This window comes from Cetorhinus maximus, chromosome 5 (assembly GCF_964194155.1).
Source record: "Cetorhinus maximus chromosome 5, sCetMax3.hap1.1, whole genome shotgun sequence".
NCBI classification, from domain to species: domain Eukaryota; kingdom Metazoa; phylum Chordata; class Chondrichthyes; order Lamniformes; family Cetorhinidae; genus Cetorhinus; species Cetorhinus maximus.
This window is the reverse complement of record NC_135883.1, coordinates 99,949,617-99,968,015: the sequence shown is the minus strand read 5'-3', so window position 1 is coordinate 99,968,015 and position 18,399 is coordinate 99,949,617. Positions and strand designations below refer to the sequence as shown.

Here is an 18,399-nt window from a genome sequence, read left to right as displayed (position 1 = left end):
TGGATTGACTACATGATGCAAAGGGTGTTTGTGTTTATCTGATGAGTGTCATTTAGTGCCTCCACAATGGCTCATGCACAGGCGGCCCTGCTGTGGATGAGTGGGAAATTCCAAGAGAAGGTGAGGATGGCCAAGTTGGCCTCACAGATCAAGTTGCAGATTGCTAGTTAAAGCTTTGTATTATCAGCGAACCTCACACCGCCTGGCATGCAAAGCATCCTGTGCACTGGCTTGCGCAGCTGGTTCGCCTGGCTCAAATTCCTCATCATCAGACTCATCCTCAGATTCCTCGTCAGAGGATGGGCCTTACTGTATTAGATCCTCCTCTGCCAAGGCTTCCTCTCTCTATCTCTCTCTCTCTGGAGTGCCAGGTTGTGCAAAGCACAGCAGACCACAACCATAAGTGAGACCTGAATTGAAGAGTGCTATCTGCCTGGTCCAAAACCTCAATTTAGCAGACCAATGGTCTGCTCACTGATGGCTCTGGTGGAATTGTGGCTCTTGTACCTCCTCTCCAGCTCAGTGCGCAGATTTTGGACTGGATTATGAGGCATCTGTTCAAGGGGTATCCTTTGTCAAGCCAACCATCCAGGGGTTCCAATTCACAGAACACCCCTGGCACCTGGGAGTGTCTAGGCATGTACACATCATGACTGCTGCCAGGATAGTGTGGACACACCTGCATTACCCTTTGCCTGTGGTCACATTCAAGCTGCACATTGATGGAATGGAAGCCTTTTCTATTAACGAATGCCCCTGGTTGAGACAATGGTGCTTTAACTGCCGCATGTCAGCAATCTATTACCCCTTGCACTTTTGGAAATCCTGCAATGCTAGCAAAGCCTCTGGCTCTGTCTGCCTGACTGGCATTGTCATCGCTAAATGAAATGAGCTCATGGTTATGCCTGAATATTGCATCTATAAAAACCTTTATGTAATTATGGGCCAATGGCTGCAAAATCCCACAAAGTTCTCCAGATGATGCCTGGAAGGAGGCAAAAAATTCAGGGACAAGGTGACCTTCAACTCCACAGGCACAGGGTGTCCACCAACATAATGAGGCAATCTCCCCAGCCAACATATCACACAGTGATGTGACTGTCTACCTGGAGAGACGCAGTCTTCTGTGGCGCTGACACCCTGATATTGGGAGATAGGTCAGTTTTGCTGGTTTACTCTGTTGGCAGGATAGTGCTTTCGCCTAACCCTGCCTGCCTTATGCTGTTATCTTCTCTACAGGCCCTTGCTCAGCAGCAGGTTCCACAACTTCCTGGACTACAGAGTGCACCTGTCCTTGGGCCATCTTCCCTTCTCCTTGTCCATCTCCTCCTCTCCTTTACCCTAAGGATGGAGCTTCCATTCTGGACAATGCCCATCAGGGACACTGATCTCAGGGTCCAATACTGGAATGCAGAAAATTCACTTTACTTCACTTTCTAGGTGCCTTTCCCTGACAATATCTCCCAGTGAAGGCTCAAAATGATTATTAATGTAATTTGCAGCATAAGCAAACTCTCCCACCTTCTCCAACAGACTCTTCTGCAGAAGTCAGCCATGGTCCCACTTGCAGCCTTTTCATCCGCCTTTGCAATGCCTCCTCATACCTGGCATAACTCCCTCCGAATGTTTTCCTCATGCACCCACCGAGGAATGGCGTGGGCAATGTAAAATCTTAGTCTATTGGCTTGTTACAAGCTAATAGTTTGCTAACTAGTTTTATATAAATAATAGGTAGGCTGCCGATTTTGGTGCCGCCCAATTTCCTTATTATCAGAGACCGGTGTGATGATGTTGGGTTAGCATCATCACACTGGATTTTACATAAGCGAGGGGGGTGCAGCAATGGGGTGGTGGGCAGAAGTATCAATTTCCAAATGTAAAATTCACCCCATGGTTATTGTTACCGTGTTGGCAAACACAGCAGCCGGTTAGCATACAACTTTCAAATGCATAGCCAGTTAATCTATTATTGTACTGGCTGATATTTTAAATGGTCTCTTTTCTCAGGTTCTATTCCCCTCACTTTCAAAACCTCTCATCAAGCCCTTACTCGAAAGTCCATCCTCAGCACCTCTGTCCTTGCAAGTTACTGCCCCATCTCCAACTTCCCTTTCTTCTCAAAGTCATTCGGTGGGATTTTCCACATCCGCCCGCCGCCGTGATCTTCCGGTCCCGCTGCAGGTCAATGGACTTCTGGCTGGGGCACCACCTCACCCGCGGCGGGTCCCACCCGTGACGGGGCCGGAAAATCCTGGCCCTTGAATGTCCTGTCGCCCCCCAAATCAATGCTCATCCTCCCTGCTACTGCATTAATGAATCTCACCAATCAGGTTTACCCATCTTCCATAGCACTAAGAAATCATGAATGCATTCCTTGTGACATTGATTGTGGTTGCTCGCCCTCCTTTTCCTTCCTGACCTCTCTACAGCACTTGAGATGGGTCGATTACACCAGCCTCCTTGAATTGCTCTCCTCAATTGACTAACTGAATAGACTTTCTAAATAGGGCCCATCTGTCCCATTCAGCATGTTGTATTCAAATTTCCTGCTGCATTTCCCTACATTAAAACAGTGACTACATTTCAAAACTGCTCCACTGGCTGTGAAACCCTTTGCGGCATTCTGATGTCATGAAAACCAGGCACTGTATAAATATGATTTTTTTCTTTAGTTTAATGCCTTCCCCAACCCACACAAACCACAGGATTGTTGTGGCGGACACCAGCACTAAAAATGAAGTACTTACATCTACATATGGAACAGGGTCATCACCTCATTAACACTCTGCATAAAAATATAACACATTAACTGATCAGAAGTGAATTGGAGAAGACATTGTGTGTTATGAGGCATCACACAAGAAGACCAGATGATATGAACAAGCAAGCCCATCTTCAACATTAGAATAATAAAGAAATAGTAACATTTTTACAGTACCAGGATCAGCTGCATAGTTTTGTCAGATTAGAGACTGGGAAGAAATACCTCCCTCTTCACTCCCCTGAGATCAGTATTGTGCTGAGATTGTAGCTCTCTGTAGGGGAAATGATACCTGACTTTTTAGCTGTGTTTGAATCATCAGTGATCAGCAAATTTAAGACACATGGAAAGCATTTCAACGAGCTCCCACTGTGTCTACAATGTGGTATTGACTATCAAGTGGCTTTGTAGTCAGTCCTGGAAAACTTGGGGAGAAAATCAAGTCAAAAAAATGATGTAAAGTTTGACAGAGCTTACAGAGGTTCACTGAACTCTCAATCAGCATCAAAAGCTGCTTAGAGCAGCTGCAGAGCATTGTATATTGTAACTTGGGTCATGAGCATATAGGCTTTAATCTCAAGTCAGTCATGATATTGGAGAGTCCAGGTCACATATCCACTCAATTTACCTTCTATTTTGATAATTTTATCTTTATAAATGAGCTAACTAGCTGTTGAGACACAGCAGACACAGACAGCTCATCAAAGTAATGTTATTGAGGCCCGAGGCCAAATTTCAGTCCAGCCTTTGGCCTCCCACTTGGGGCACACGCTCCATATGTGATGCTCATTTCAGGCCCGGAAACTGGCCTAAAGCAAGTGTTTGTGCTTTTTAAAATTTAATTGGTTATTTTGTATTTACCCTGCTGCTTCCTGCAATTATCTTGTTCTTACAGTGAAAGAAATAAAGGACTATCAAAATGATTATCAAATTTTATTTTGCATAACCTGAGGTAAATTTTCAAGCGAATGCTTAACCTGTGCATTGTGGTTGGAAACAGTTACAGACAGTGATACACAGGGACAGCAGAGTACTTAGTTGTTAGAGTTGTCCAGACACAAGAACTGTTCAAAGTATGAAAAAGGCATCAGAAATGGAAATTGATCAAAATCTTCACAATTAAACAGGTGTGACTTTCATACAAACTATTAATTTGTGTCATAAGAAGGCCCTGCTAATCTTCTGTAAAACGCTCCCAAGTTCTAAAAGTCAATAGACTGGCATTTTCATCATTATTATTATCGAATTGATCTCAGTGCTATTGTAAAAGATTTATAGTAAATCCACACCATACCTGCCAAATGGAGAAGGTTTTACCTTTATGTGTAAAACGGTTCCATTCTAGTTTGTATTGATTTAAGACCCACCAGAATCACAAGTGCAATTTTTGTACCTAACCTTATTTGCATATAAATTCACACTTGTAGGTGACAAAGAACGTCTGCAAGTCAAAGTTAGAGGGTTGGAGGCAATTAAATTGGAGGAAATAAAGCAGGGAGAGAAAATTAGCTTCTGGATTATATTAAAAGGCATCACAACTGATCAGATATCTTTCCCATTGCGGAGAGGGCATGGAATTAAGAAGTGACAGTCAAAAATGAAGGAAAAGAGACCTGTAAGTACATGTGTCTATAGATAAGTGTAGATAGCACTTGGCCTCTTCTTTGATGGCTGCTGAAGTCGAGGTACTGCCGCTGTCAGGTGGGTTTCCCCCGGCATTGCGCATGGATAGCCTGGCATTTACAGCACAGTTATTCTGTTGGATCATAAAGGACTTTAATTGATCTCAGTGCTATTGTAAATAGGAAACAGGTGGCAGAATTTTGACTCAGCGACAGTGAAGAAACAGTGACATATAGTTCTAAGTCAGGATGGTGATGGCTTGGAGGGGAACTTCTAGGTGATGGTGTTCCCATCCGTCTGCTGCCCTTATACTTCTAGGTGGCAGAGGTCACAGGTTTGAAAGATGCTACTGAAGAAGCCTTTGTGAGTTGCTGTGGTGCATCTTGTGTATGGTGCATGTTGCTGCCACTGTGTGTCGGTGGTGGAGGGAGTGAATGCTTATGGTGTTGGATGGCTGTTTCCTTACTTGACTTTTGGAGCAATGAACTCTCATGAGCAGCATTGGTTGGTGCATGCCTAGAGATGAGGAGAAATTTTTTCTCTCAGAGGGCCGTGTGTCTTTTGAATCTCTTCCCTAGACAGGGTGGCGGAAGCAGGATCATTGAATATTTTTAAGGCAGAGATAAATAGATTATTGATGAACAAGGGAATCAAATGATATCGGGGTAGGTAGGAAAGTGGTGTTGAGGCCACAAACAGATCGGCCATGATTTCATCAATTGACAGAACAGGCTCAAGAGGCCGAATAGCTTACTCCTGCTTCTAATTTGTATGTATGTATATGGTTACTTTGGAAGTTGCATCGCCACTACTGGCACTGCAAAATCAGGCCTATGATCAACAAAAATGAAATTGCACAGAATTGTATTCAGTTATGCTAGATAAATTGGTTGGAGGCTGGGAGACAGTAGAGATATTTTTTATTCATTCACAGGATACAGTTATCACTGGCAGGGTCAATATTACCCATCCATAATTATGCTCTAGAAAAGGATGGTGAGCCAATCTCTTGATAGATGAGTGATTTACTAGGCCATTTCAGAGGGCAGTTAAGAGTCAGCCACATTGTTGTGGGGCTGGAGTTATATAGAGGCTAGACCAGGTAAGGGCAGCTGATTTCCCAACCTAAAGGGCATTAGTGAACCAGATTGGTCTTCAACAGCAGTCCACAAAATTCACTGCAGCAACTCACCAAGCTCCTTCAACAGCATGTTCCAACCCGCCACCTCTACCACCTAGAAGGACAAGGGCAGCAGATGCATGGGAACGCCACTACCTGCAAGTTCTGCCTCAAGCCACACACCATCCTGTTTTGGAATGATATCACTTTCACTGTCACTGGGTCAAAATCCTGGAACTCTTTTCCTAACAGCAATGTGAGTGTACCTACACCACATGGACTGTAGTGGTTCAAGAAGGTGGCTCACCATCACCTTCTCAAGGGCAATTAGGGATGGGCAATAAATGCTGGGCTAACCAGTGACACTCACATCCCATGAAAGAATTAGAAAAACAATCCAGCAGTTACATAGTCACCATTACCAATACAAGTCTAATTCTAGATTTATTTAATTCATTGAATTTAAATTCCCCAGTTCCCATGATGAGATTTGAACTAATGTCTCCAGATCATTAGTTCATGGACTAAATGGCCTCTTGCTTATTAATCCAAAAACATAACCACTATGCTACCATCTTACAGGGTATATAATATTCACATATTCTGATTAATAAATTTCTCTTAGATTACAAGAAATATGGGACTGCATTTTACACTCCCTGCAGAACATGAAATCCAGCAGGCAGCCTTCCCACTGCCTACTCATCTGTCCCTGCCACCACCACAATTTTACCAGTGGACTGGTGGCATCAGGCAGCCAGCCACCAGTGGGCCAATTGAAGACTTTAAGTTGGCAAAGAATTCCCACTTAAGGGCTCCATTCTGCCGCTGCAACAAGATTTAACTGGCAATGGGAGAGGCCCATGCCAGGTGCCCAACCCCGCAGGTTTCCCTGCATGGATTGGTGACAGGCAGTGGGTGGGTCCTAACTGGGCCCATTGAAGGGCCCCCAAGGTGTAACCCAACCCTCCGCCCCCAACCCTAGGTTCCCATTCCTCCATGGCATCTCAAACCCCAAAACCCTCACTAGTGCCAGTGATCCAGTGCTGGATGCCCCATCATCACCCAAGTACAGTACAGGCAGCGGCCATTGCTCCCAGGACTGGAGAGTTGCTGGCCTCTGATTGGCTGGCAGCTCTATGAGACGGGATATACGTCCCTCACGGGTCCCACATCCATTCCATTAACATTCATTCTTCACTTCTAGCTGGTTGGGTGGTGACAACGACGCCCCGTAAAATCCAGCCCATGGAGTAAAGGCAGGTAATCGTGATTGAGGTGCAGATCAGCTATGATCTAATCGAATAGTGGAACAGGCTTGAGGGGCTGAATGGCCTATTCCCTATTCTTATATTCTAACATGCTAAGATTAGGAACTGGCCATGTGGGAAGCCACGGGCAAAATTCGCTTCATTCCATTTCTAAAAGTTATGTTCGAGGATCAGGATATTGAAGCACTGCACAGCTAAATGTGGTTAATCCTTAAACAAAATTGTGCCATTGTGCTCTGGATAAGATAATAATCAATACATCAAACCTGTTAATGAACGGACTATTTGAAGAAATGGCTTGGAAAAATAAATTTTGGTACAACAAATTAATCAGATTTTGTTTGGACACTTGGAGTACCAATCTACCACAGATCGTCCCAGCATACACATTGTAATGCAACACCAATACAATAGGAGGAACAAATGACAGTAGTAGCATTTTCTGCTATTGCTGCTTTTCAACATCATGCCAGTAACATGCACAATAAAATCAGGGCCCATATTCTTCAGTGCATAAAATGGTGGTTATCAAATTATGTAACTATATTTATAATAATGGTCTTGAATTTTTCACACATAATACTTCTTGAATATAATTGCTTTCCACAGTTGTCGTGGCATAAAAGTGATAAAATTATGGAAAGTAGAGAATAGGTTTGCTTTTAATAAGGTTTTTAACAGTAGAAGAGAAATCAAAGCAGAAACAAATACCATTCAGAATGAACGATGCCCTTTAAATGATTAATGGTTGCCTTTCTGAATCAGTCAGTCTTGCAGATAACCCCTGCATCCTCTGCATGCCCACAGTTAGTCTTTCCCCATCCTGAGAATTTGCATTGAAGAATTGTGTCCTCTGCTCCTGTACAGGCAACATCATCCATCCAGATACGGCCAGTACCTGCAAATAATCAATCCATTCCTTTTAGTGGGCAAGTGGGCTTTCTTTAAAAAATACTTGAAATAAAAATTCTCCTGGCAGACCTAAAAGTAAATCAAAATAAATCAATACTTTGGGGTGAAATACTTTGACGATAAAACTATATTTTCCAAATTTGTCTTAAATTTAATGCCTGTGTTCAAGTCTGTTACTTGCTGATATTCCCACAATATTTAATGTTATTGCTCCTGATTTAAAGTGCTGATAGTTTCTGGGAACAGTAAATATAACTTGTATGTCAGATTTAAGACACTAGCATATTTGTCCTGCATATGATCAACACAGAAATAAATTCATCCAAAATTGTCCAAAATTTGCCTCTTTCAGCCTTTTTAGGAATTCAAAACATTTGTACATTTTCCAAGATTTCAGCTTTGGGACAAGTTTTGGTTTCAGAATTCCATTGTGATCATTCTTGTGTATTTTTCTGTGGTAAAATGATTGAGAAGGAACTACATGGTGAGTTAACTGCATATGAATGTTGAGCTAATTTTTAATTCTAAAAGGACTTGATTGGGAGTAATTTTGGTTAATTCATTTGTGATGACTTTTGACCCTGAATTATCACTGCAAAGAAAATTTGTAATTTCTTTAAAATGTCGGTGGAATCTGTAATTGTTTTAAAGAATGTTTGAAAAGGACTTTTAAGAGTTTACATCATTTGTAAAGGAATATATTGTAATTTTCTTGTGTGTGTATGTTTGTGTGTGTACCGTTTAGGTGATGACTGTCTCCGGGGACCTTGAATGGAATATGGCTGCTGGTGAATGCAACTTGAGGGCCAAATCAATTGAGTGGGAAAGTGAGAGATTCTGCGTACTAGAGGTCGAGTGACTCTCCATACTAGAGGTTGAGTTTGAGAACTTTGGAACTGAACATAGTGCCACATGTCTGCAGGGAGTGATACAGGTACTTTTGGTTGTATAAGACGTATCGTTGTTATATCGACAATTTAAAGTGATATTTACCTTTTCATTTGATGTATCATTTGCCTGTTAATTCATGTTTAATTTATTTTGATTCTGATTCATATTAAAGTAAGAGTTACAAAAAGTGAAATATTTTTGTTAATTGCTTCATTTGGGAGTAATTCTGTGAATCCAGTTATTTTGGTTTACGGTTCATTCACAAGGATCATAAGACATTTATTACCTGAATTTTGATCAGCACATATACTTCACAGTTGCTGTAACTGATGTATATTTTAAAAAAAAATATACTCCCAGCCATAGGGACACAGAGTGTACCTCCATAAAGTTATGTTGCAATCTTTCTTTGTCACTGCAAGTTCAACACGCCTTTAAATGCCACCAAGCTCATTGGGATCTTGCTATGCATGAGTTGGCTACTGCGTTGTTACATAACAATGATAACTAAACTTCAAACAAAGTAATTCATAATATTTTTCAATGTCATAAATATCATGTAAGTCCAGTTCTTTCTTTCAATATTTGAATAATTAGCTGTCAACAAAAATTAACACAATTCAGAATGCAGCTGAAACCATGGGCAGGATTTTCGCCACCCCCCCCACAATCGCCTGCTTTCCTCAAAACGGTGGCCCAGATGCTGAGGGAATTTTTTATTTTCACAATTTAATAAGTTCGAGATGGAGATGGAGATAACCTCTTTCTTCCATGAAAAGGCAGCAGCTGCTTCTTCCCAGCTGGAGGGTCTCCTATTGACTCTTCTGTAACTGGAACACAAGCTCGTCCTCTGGACTATAATTGGCCAACTCAGAGAAAACCACATGCTCCCTACACCATGCTGGATTTTGACCCCCATTTGACTCTGATGTTGGGGCCCACCCAAAACCCTAAACCCTGGCCCGCATTTTCCAAATTTGTCTTAAATTTAATGCTTGTGTTCAAGTCTGTTATTTTCTGAACTTCGCACAACATTGATTGCTATTGTCCCTGATTCAAAGTGTTGATAATTTCTGGGAACAGTATACATAACTTTGTCTGCCAAATTTAAGACACTAGCATATTTACAGACACATGTAGAATGGCTGGAAAAGGATGGCCTAGAAATCTGGCAGTGCTGCACCTGTTTTTCAGGCATTAAATGGGCAGCATTATGAGGAGATGGTGGTGTAGTGGTAATGTCACTGAGCTAGTTATCCAAAGGCCCAGGCTAATGCTCTGGGCACATGGGTTCAAATCCCACCATGGCAGCTGGTGAAATTTGAATTCAGTTAATAAATCTGGAATATAAAGCTAGTCTCAGTAATAATGTGTGAAATTATCATTGTTTGTCATAAAAACCCATCTGGTTCACTGGTGCTCTTTAGGAAGGAAATCTGCTATTTTTACATGGTCTGGCCTACATGTGAGTCCAGAACCACAGAAATGTGGTTGGCTCCTATCTACCCTCTGAAATGGCCTAACAAGCCACTCAGTTCAAGGGCAGCCCAGAAGGAAAAGACAGTTCGGACCAGTAGTCTTATTTCCCAGTTTTTACTGGTACTCCATTTTAATGTTTACAAGACTATTTCACATCAGTATTCTTATTTCCCAGTTTTTATTATTTTTTCTTTCTGGGAATCAGGGATGGGAAACATGCTGGCCAACATGGCGGGCAGAAAACATGCACTTATTTAGAGTTGATAAATGTGCTGCTGCCATATTGGTATAACCATAAAAGTGGGTGTTAAAGGATCATGCCTGAAAGTGTTTGCACATTGACTTATGCCTATTTGAAGTCCCAAGTGCAAAAATTGGTTGCCATAAAGGCTGTGTTTAGGAAAATCAGAATTAGAATTAGACCTGACAACCTGAATTTTCATCTTCAAGGCAGCTGATGGGAGTTGGGAAAATTCCCAGCTCAGTCCGCCTGCCTCGGGAGAAAGTGCCACAAAGGCGGGATCTTCATTGCCAGGGAGCGGGTGCAGGCTGGAGTTGGGCCTGCTGACCCGGGAAAAAGTTTGGAGGCAGCCACAGGCGCTGACAGGGCCCGAGGCAGGCTGTTTAAAAGGCCCACCTCGCTGCTGTGGTACTTTGTTCCAGCTAAAATAAAAACACAAAAGCACTCCAACCCTCACTCCTAAAACCCCTCACCCTGCTCTGCCATTTGGTTCTATACAGTGTATAGTGGATCAATGGGCATGTAAGTGCCATAGCTTGGCATATGGTGCATGAGGAGCCATAGGGGAGGCTGGTGGAAGAATAGAGTTTGGCATAGGGGGCATGAGATGCCATGGGGGCTGGGTGGGGGGCATAACTTGGCATAGGGGAAATGAGAGGGACCTTTAGAACTCATCTTTTAAAAGGTCCCCTCAAGCAGACAAGGGTTCACGACTCCTCTGAGGGGTCGTGAACCACGACTCTTTAAAAAGCTGGCTCGACTCAATGAAAATTGTGAGGAGTAGGAGATTGTATCTACTCAATGGAGCCAGCCAGGTTGGGGTTGCAGGATGCAGGCTTTTGACAGAAACCAGGCTGCACCCTTTAAAGGCACTTCCGAAAATCAGACAACCTGGGAATGGGGTCAGGAATCCTGGAACCAGGACCCGGCCACCATTTTTAAAGGGCTCCCCAATCATCCTGACTCAGTGAAAATCCAGGCCGTGGCACTGCTGCAGGTTGCCACCAAAAAGGTAAATTTGGTGACAATACTAACCTCAATGTAGAGCCAGGAGGTGCAAGAGTACTCATGGGGCTGAATTTTCCCTCCGTCGGGGGTGGGCGGGAGTGAGCAAGGGTGTCCCCGATCGGGTCCGTGCCGCCATTTTACATGGGCGGGCTGAGCGCTCCCTGTGCGGGTGAGGTGGGGGGGGGAATTGCCTGAGTCAGGCCTGCACTCTTTCGCACAAGTGCGCAAAAGAGCGCAGAAATCTCGCTGAAGCACAAAGGACTGAAGATCTGAATGATGCGTGGTGACGTCGGGAAACATGCCTGACATCACCAGCATCATTTTACGTGTTGGAGAGCGGGGCCTACCCCCGCTCGCCGACCTGAAGATTCTGGCCTACGTTCTGGTCGCTATTTAACACTTGTTTTTCTACATCAGTTATTTCCCTCAATTCATTTGCCAGAACTATATCACTTCTTTCCTATTGGACTAGAAACATGCTCATCTAGAAAGCAGTCCTGCTGTATTGTAAAATTCCTAACTGCATTTCCTCTATTGCAGTCATAATTAAGAGACTTTGGGCAGGATTTTTACCTCGTCAGGCGGGCCTGGGAGCGGCTGTGAAACTGACTGCCACCCAAGATTGGGCCCTGACTGCGATTTCACACTGGCTGGCCAATTAACTGCCAGCCAATGTGAATTGCGCACTGAAACACTCAACACTGTCTGGGTGGGGGGGTGGAGGAGGGCGAGCATTGAAGTCAGCACATGCATGCAGGTGTGCTCAGAGAAAGCTCCCTGAAGGCACTGAGCTACCTCAGGGTGCTGAAGATTTTTAACATTAAAAATAAAGAATTGAAAAATAAGGAAAACATATCCGTCACATGAGCAGGGACATATTAACAATGAGTTTTAAAAAGTTTTTTTTTTAAATGACTGGTCGAAACCTCATCCTGCCTGTGGATGGGTTTTCGCAAAAAATGCAAAGGCCGCGTGACCTATTTGCCCACCCACCAACCGTAAGGTTGGACAGACAGGGAAAAATTCAATTTAATTAATTAATTAATGGGCTTAACAACCCTCTTAATTGTTGGTGGGTGCGCTGCCGACTCCTGCGTGTGCCCGCTGACCGAAATATCGTGCGAGTGCCCGATAACGTTGGGACACTCGCCTCACGTCATCATGCACTATTTTATTCCTGTTCGGGTTGGGCTCGTGCCCGCCCGTCAAAGGAAACATTCTGCCCTTTAACCCAATAAAGGAAAAATAAAATGGCATTTGGATTTTTAGGAGACTGTCAATTATTCAAAACTACCTAACAGTTACTCTCCCATATCCAGCCTCCCTGCTGCCCGTTTTGAAAAGGTACTGTTCGCTCTCTGACCCAGTTCACATAGATGCTGTAGCCTATCCAACTGAACACTTTTCACAGAGACCGACTTGGAAATTAGGTTGCGTGGAATTTGGAACATGGGTATTATGTGAGAACATGGGCTCCCAAATGGCAGGCTGGAAGTGCGATGCCTTCCATATTGGGTAGGGACAAACAAGAGGCATCTTTTACCCATGCTTGAAACATTTGTTAGACCTTTTCCAAATGCAGATACATGGCCTAACTCCTGCTTGAGATCCCCACACCTCAGCATTGATTTACCCTGAGACAGCCAGTGCCATTATAGCCTGCAATCAGGGAAACCTGTCCTGCAGAATTCCTGCAATAAGGACATACCAATATACAGACATACGAAATAGGAGCAGAAATAGGCCATTCAGCCCTCAAGCATGCTCCGCCATTCAATAAGATCGTGGCTGATCTGTTTGTGTTTCAAATTCCATATTCCCATCCAGCCCCTATAATCTTTAATTCCCTTGCCTAACAAGAATCGATCTACCTCCGCCTTAAAAAAATTCAATGACCCTGCCCCCGCCACCTTTTGAGGCACAGAGTACCAAAGTTGCACAACCCTCTGAGAGAAAAAAAATTCTCCTCATCTCTGTCCTAAAAGGGCAACTAAAACAGTGCCCCCTAGTTCGGGACTCACCCGTAAGAGGAAACATCCTTTTCACGTCCACCTTGTCAAGACCATTCAGGATCTTATATACTTCAATCAAGTCACCCCTCACTCTTCTAAACTCCAGTGGAAACAAGCCCAGTTTTCTTCATAAGACAACCCGCTCATTCCAGGTATCAATCTAGTAAATCTCCTCAGAACTGTCTCCAACGCATTTACATCCTTCCTCACATGAGGAGACCAAAACTGCCCATAGTATTCAACATATGGTCTCACCAATGCCCTGTATAACTGAAGCATAACATTCTAACTTTTATATTCAATTCCTCTTGTAATGAAGGATAGCATTCTATTAGCCTTCTTATTTACTTGTTGTACCTGCATTCTAACTTTTTGTGACTCGTGTTAGAGCATTTAGATACCATCTGCACCTCGGAATTCTGCAGTTGTTCTCCATTTAAATTATACTGCTTTTTTATTCTTCCTGCCAAAGTGAATAACTTTACATTTTCCCACATTATACTCCATCTGCCAGATTTTTGCCCACTAACGCAAATATCAATATCTGTCTGCAACGTCCTTATGTCCTCTTCACAACATACCTTCCTACCTATCTTTGTGTCATCTGAAAATTTAGCTACCGTGCCTTTGCTCCCCTTATCTAAGTCATTGATATAAATTGCAAAAAGTTGAGGTCTCAGCACAGACCCTTACGGGACCCCAGTCATCACATCCTGCCAATCAGAAAAAGACCCATTTATGCATATTCTCTGTTTTCTGCCAGCCAGCCAGTCTTCTATCCAGGCTAATATGTTACCCCCTACACCATGAGATTTTATTTTCCGTAATAACCTTTGATGTGGCACCTTATAAAATGCCTTCTGGAAATCCAAATACAGCAGGGCTACAGGTTCCCCTTTATCCACAGTGCATGTTACTCCTTCAAAGAACTCCAATAAATTTGTTAAACATGATTTCCCTTCCATAAAGCTATGCTGACTCTTCCTGATTACCTTTAGTTTTTCTAAGTGTCCATCTATAACCTCCTTAATGATCAATTCTAACTCCTTCCCCATGACAGATGTCAAAGTAACTGGCCTATAGATTCCTGTTTTCTGCCTCCCTCCCTTTTTGAATAGAGGGGTTATATTTGCTACTTTCCAGTCTGATGGAACCTTTACAGAATCAAGTAAATTTTGAAAAATTAACACCAATGCATCTACTACCTCATTAGCCACCTCTTTTAAGACCCTAGGATGAAGTCAATCTCGACCCAGAGACTTGTCAGCCTGCAGCTCCATGAGTTTGCTCAGTACTGCTTCCCTAGTAATTATAATTTCACCAAGTTCCTCTCTCCCTTCCATCTCCTGATTTACAGCTATTACTGGAATGTTTTTTGTATCCTCTATACACTCTTCTCCCTTTCATACTGGATGTAAAATTCAATCATATTGTGGTTGCTGCTACCTAGGGGTGCCTTTACTCTGAGGTCATTAATTAATCCTCACATTACACAAAGCAAATCTAGTATAACCTGCTCTCTGGATGGTTCCAGAACGTTCTTTGCTAAGAAACTATCTCAAAACGTTCTATGAACTCCTCATCCAGACTACTATTGCCTATCTGTTTTTTCCACTTTATATGTAGTTTAAAATCACCCGTGATTATTGCCATCCCTTTATCACAAGCACCCAACATTTCTTTTTGTATACTTGGTCCTACATTGTGGTTATTGTAGACTACTCCCACTAGTGACTTCTTTCCCCTACTATTCCTCATCTCTACCCAAACTGATTCTACATCCCGATTTCCTGAAACAAGGTCAACTCTAACTATTGCACCAATGCCATCTTTGATTAACAGTGCTACCCCTCCACATTTAACTAGCTTCCTATTCTCCTTGAATGTTGCTGAAAAAAGAAACATGTCGAAGCTTTTCATCTTGCACACATCAGAACACTTTGCAAGAATACCAATATAAGGGGAAGACAGCAATTTATACTGTATGAGTGTACAGTGCTGATTGGTTGGCAAGTGGACTTTGATAAGTAGAGTCATTGCCATGGAGAATGCATCAGTGCTGGTGACTGACAGTTAACTGCCAAGCATTATTTGAAATTTAAACCAGACAGATTGACCCTGATTGGTCAAAGCGTTACCCTGAGGAATGAATCAGCAAATAGCTGTCACTTGTTTTGTTTAGTTGAAACAGGTATAATGTGTGTACGTGTTCTTTCTGTCTGCAAAGAACAGGGTCCTGCGTATTAATGTAAGCAGCTTCCAGTAAATGCAAATGTGCCACATTGTGAGCCTGACTGACAGTCTTAAATTGGTTGTCAGCGTAATTCTTAATTCTGAAGATTATTTAACAAATGTAGTCCAATCGCGGAATCACATCTAATGTTGGACACTGTGTTTTGAGTTTTGCAAGCACGGGCTGGTTGGGTACAGTCTGTACCTTGCTTGTTGCGAACAGCGGCTGGGACATGCTGTTTGATACGATCTGCCGGTCTTTGGGACATATGGCCTACATCACACTGGCACTGAAATTCATATACCGCATTACTCATTTGTGTGATAGGCAGAACGTCTTTTTGGCTTGACGGCAGCATCCTGTTAGTGGCGAATACCACTTGTGTTGCTACTGCAAGAGATGGAGGAACTGCACGTCTCCTCCAATAAGGAGGACGTTAATGGGGATGGGTGATGAGATCCTCGAAGGCGAGTATGACGGCAATGAGGCCATCATGTTGTCCAGACGAGGCAGGCGTGCTCGTGAAGGATGATGACAACATGTAGTGAGAACACTCCATAGACCTTCACATTGCATCTGTGAATGTTTGACTCCAGTCTGGCTGATGGCAGCAGAAATACCCTCTGTGATAAGTCTCCTGTCATGGAGACGCAGTGGATAACCATAGTCCCTACATTCCGGGAGGATGATGGTGACTTGCAGTGGGTATACTCCATAGATCGTCACATAGCTTATGTGAATGTCTGACTCCTGTCTGGCTGATGGCAACTTGCTTGCGCTCTTTGAACAGGGTCATATCATGGAGATGCAGCGGGGAAACTTTAACTTACCCTGATCCTATGGCATCCTTCGTGAGCTGAACCCTTCAGAACTGCACTGTCACCGGACACAGATGCCGATGAGATGGGGGCCAGCTGCACCTCAAAGATGCTCGGAGCACACAGAGATAATGACAGAACTCTGTGCCACCGGCCCAGGACATTCTGACAGCAAAGATAAGCCCCGTCAAGGTGCAGGCATGACTGATGTGACCAGTGACAGTGAAGGTGCATCATCAGTGTGCTGGAAGGTTGCACAAAGCACAGGGAAGAGGCCCTGGACTGGGACACCTGACTTTATCTTGTGCAGGAACCAAGCTTTCAATTTAAACTGACATGAACACTACTCATCATAACAAGGAGTCATTGACAGGGTGACATTGTTGGGAGTTTATTTACAATAGTCCACATTATGTACGAGTGGTTAACGCCTGCACCCACATGGTGAAACTACATTCTCTTAACCTTCCTAACCCTGCTGCTAAGTTTTGGTGTTCCCCGGACATCCACAGCAGAGGTGAAGCCTCTGACTGCGACGTCCTGTCTGTAATGACCTTGGCGGGTGTTCTCTGGAGGGCCGAGACCTGGAGAGCCCTGGCCTGCTTTCAGGGTCCTCCTGTGTGGCAGTGGCATCCGCCTCATTTTGTGGAGCTGGAGCTGCTGGGGTCAAAGGAAGAGCAGATTTGGATGGGCTGGACACTCCCTCAGTCACCTGCGTGGATGGCCCCAGGGGGTGCATCTGCTGATCCTCCTCCCTATGGGTGTCTGAGGGCCCCTGGCTGACTTCTTGAGGAGAAGGGAAAGCTGGAGTGAGATTGAGTTGCCCCACACCCCTCTTGCATTGATATTAATGGAGGCCAAATACAGCATCAACAATGGAGTTGAGCCTGCGCAGCAGTGCAGGAGCAAAGTCCTGGACCAAAATCTCCATGGTGGCCGCCATCCTGCCAGAGTTGACCTCGGTGCATTGTCATGCCGGCGCTATCACCTCAGACTGAAGGCGGACGGAATCCTCCATTGTACCTTGCAATCTGAGGAGTGCAGCGGACACCCCTTCCTGATGTTCCTGAGCTTGCCTTTGCAGCTCCAGCAACTAAGGTATTACTGAGTTCAGAGCCTCATCTGATGTGGACTCAGTAGATTTCTGGCCTCCAGCAGCACTTGGAATGCTGGAGACCTGGGAAGTCCCTGCTGCCACCTGCTGTGGATCAGACATTTCGATGTGCTAACCAGATTGTGACCCTGAGGCTACTCTAGAACTAGGTCCCATCGAGGTGTTTGTCTCTGCCCTGTTGGAGGGTGTGCGTGAGCGCTGTGAAGGGTCTTCAATTAGGGTGTCATCAGATTATTCTTCCGGGGTGACTTCGGGCTTGAGCCGAGGACCTGGGTTGTGGAGCCTCTCAGCTGCTTCCCAGGTGTGCCTGCGAAAGCAAGGAGAGATAATTAGTACATGGCAGGGGACTGTGGAACGGGGGAACTGGCTCACAGCATGGTTGTCTGTTGGATGTTGCACTGTTGGATCCTCACTTGGTTGAGCACCATCGACCTCACCATCAGCACAGGAACTGTCCAAGTCGTCACCGGACAGCTGGATGACTCTATTTTCAAAGCCTGTGAGGATCTTGATGTCTGGCATTCCTCCGTCAGCCTGCAACCTCTCCCTTTTGTTGTTTGCCAGCTTGTCTTGCATACAGATGGAGAGGGTGTAAGCAGGACACCTACCAGGCCAGGTGATAAGGATGCCTGGCAGGTGTGGATGGTGAGTGGTGCCATGGACGGGATGAGGACACGATCCGCAGGGCAAATGAAGGTGTGTGTGAGAGAGTGAATGGTGATGTTCCTTGAACTGGCAGTGAGTGAGATCCATGTGTATGTGATGGGTTTGTGAGTGTGTGAGTTGAGTGTGATGAGAAGAGTGACTGACCCTGGCTGAACGGAAGAGATCATTCATCCTCTTTCGGCTGTCCCCTTTCATGGGGTGTTGGTGCTGACCATCGCTGCCACTGCCTCCTATGCTGGTTTGGTGACCT

The 18,399-nt window shown here is 44.2% G+C and overlaps 1 protein-coding gene across 1 annotated transcript in view; it reads right to left on the bottom strand.

Moving 5' to 3' along the window:
• Positions 1–3,681: 3,681 nt before the first annotated feature.
• LOC144680820 (scavenger receptor class A member 5-like) overlaps positions 3,682–18,399 on the bottom strand; it is a 132,727-nt gene continuing 118,009 nt past the window's right edge. Inside the window, exon 9 of the mRNA XM_078542242.1 lies at positions 3,682–7,673. Within this exon, the coding sequence (XP_078398368.1) occupies positions 7,537–7,673 (137 nt within the window). The 3' untranslated portion in view covers positions 3,682–7,536. The remainder of the gene's footprint in view (positions 7,674–18,399) is intronic.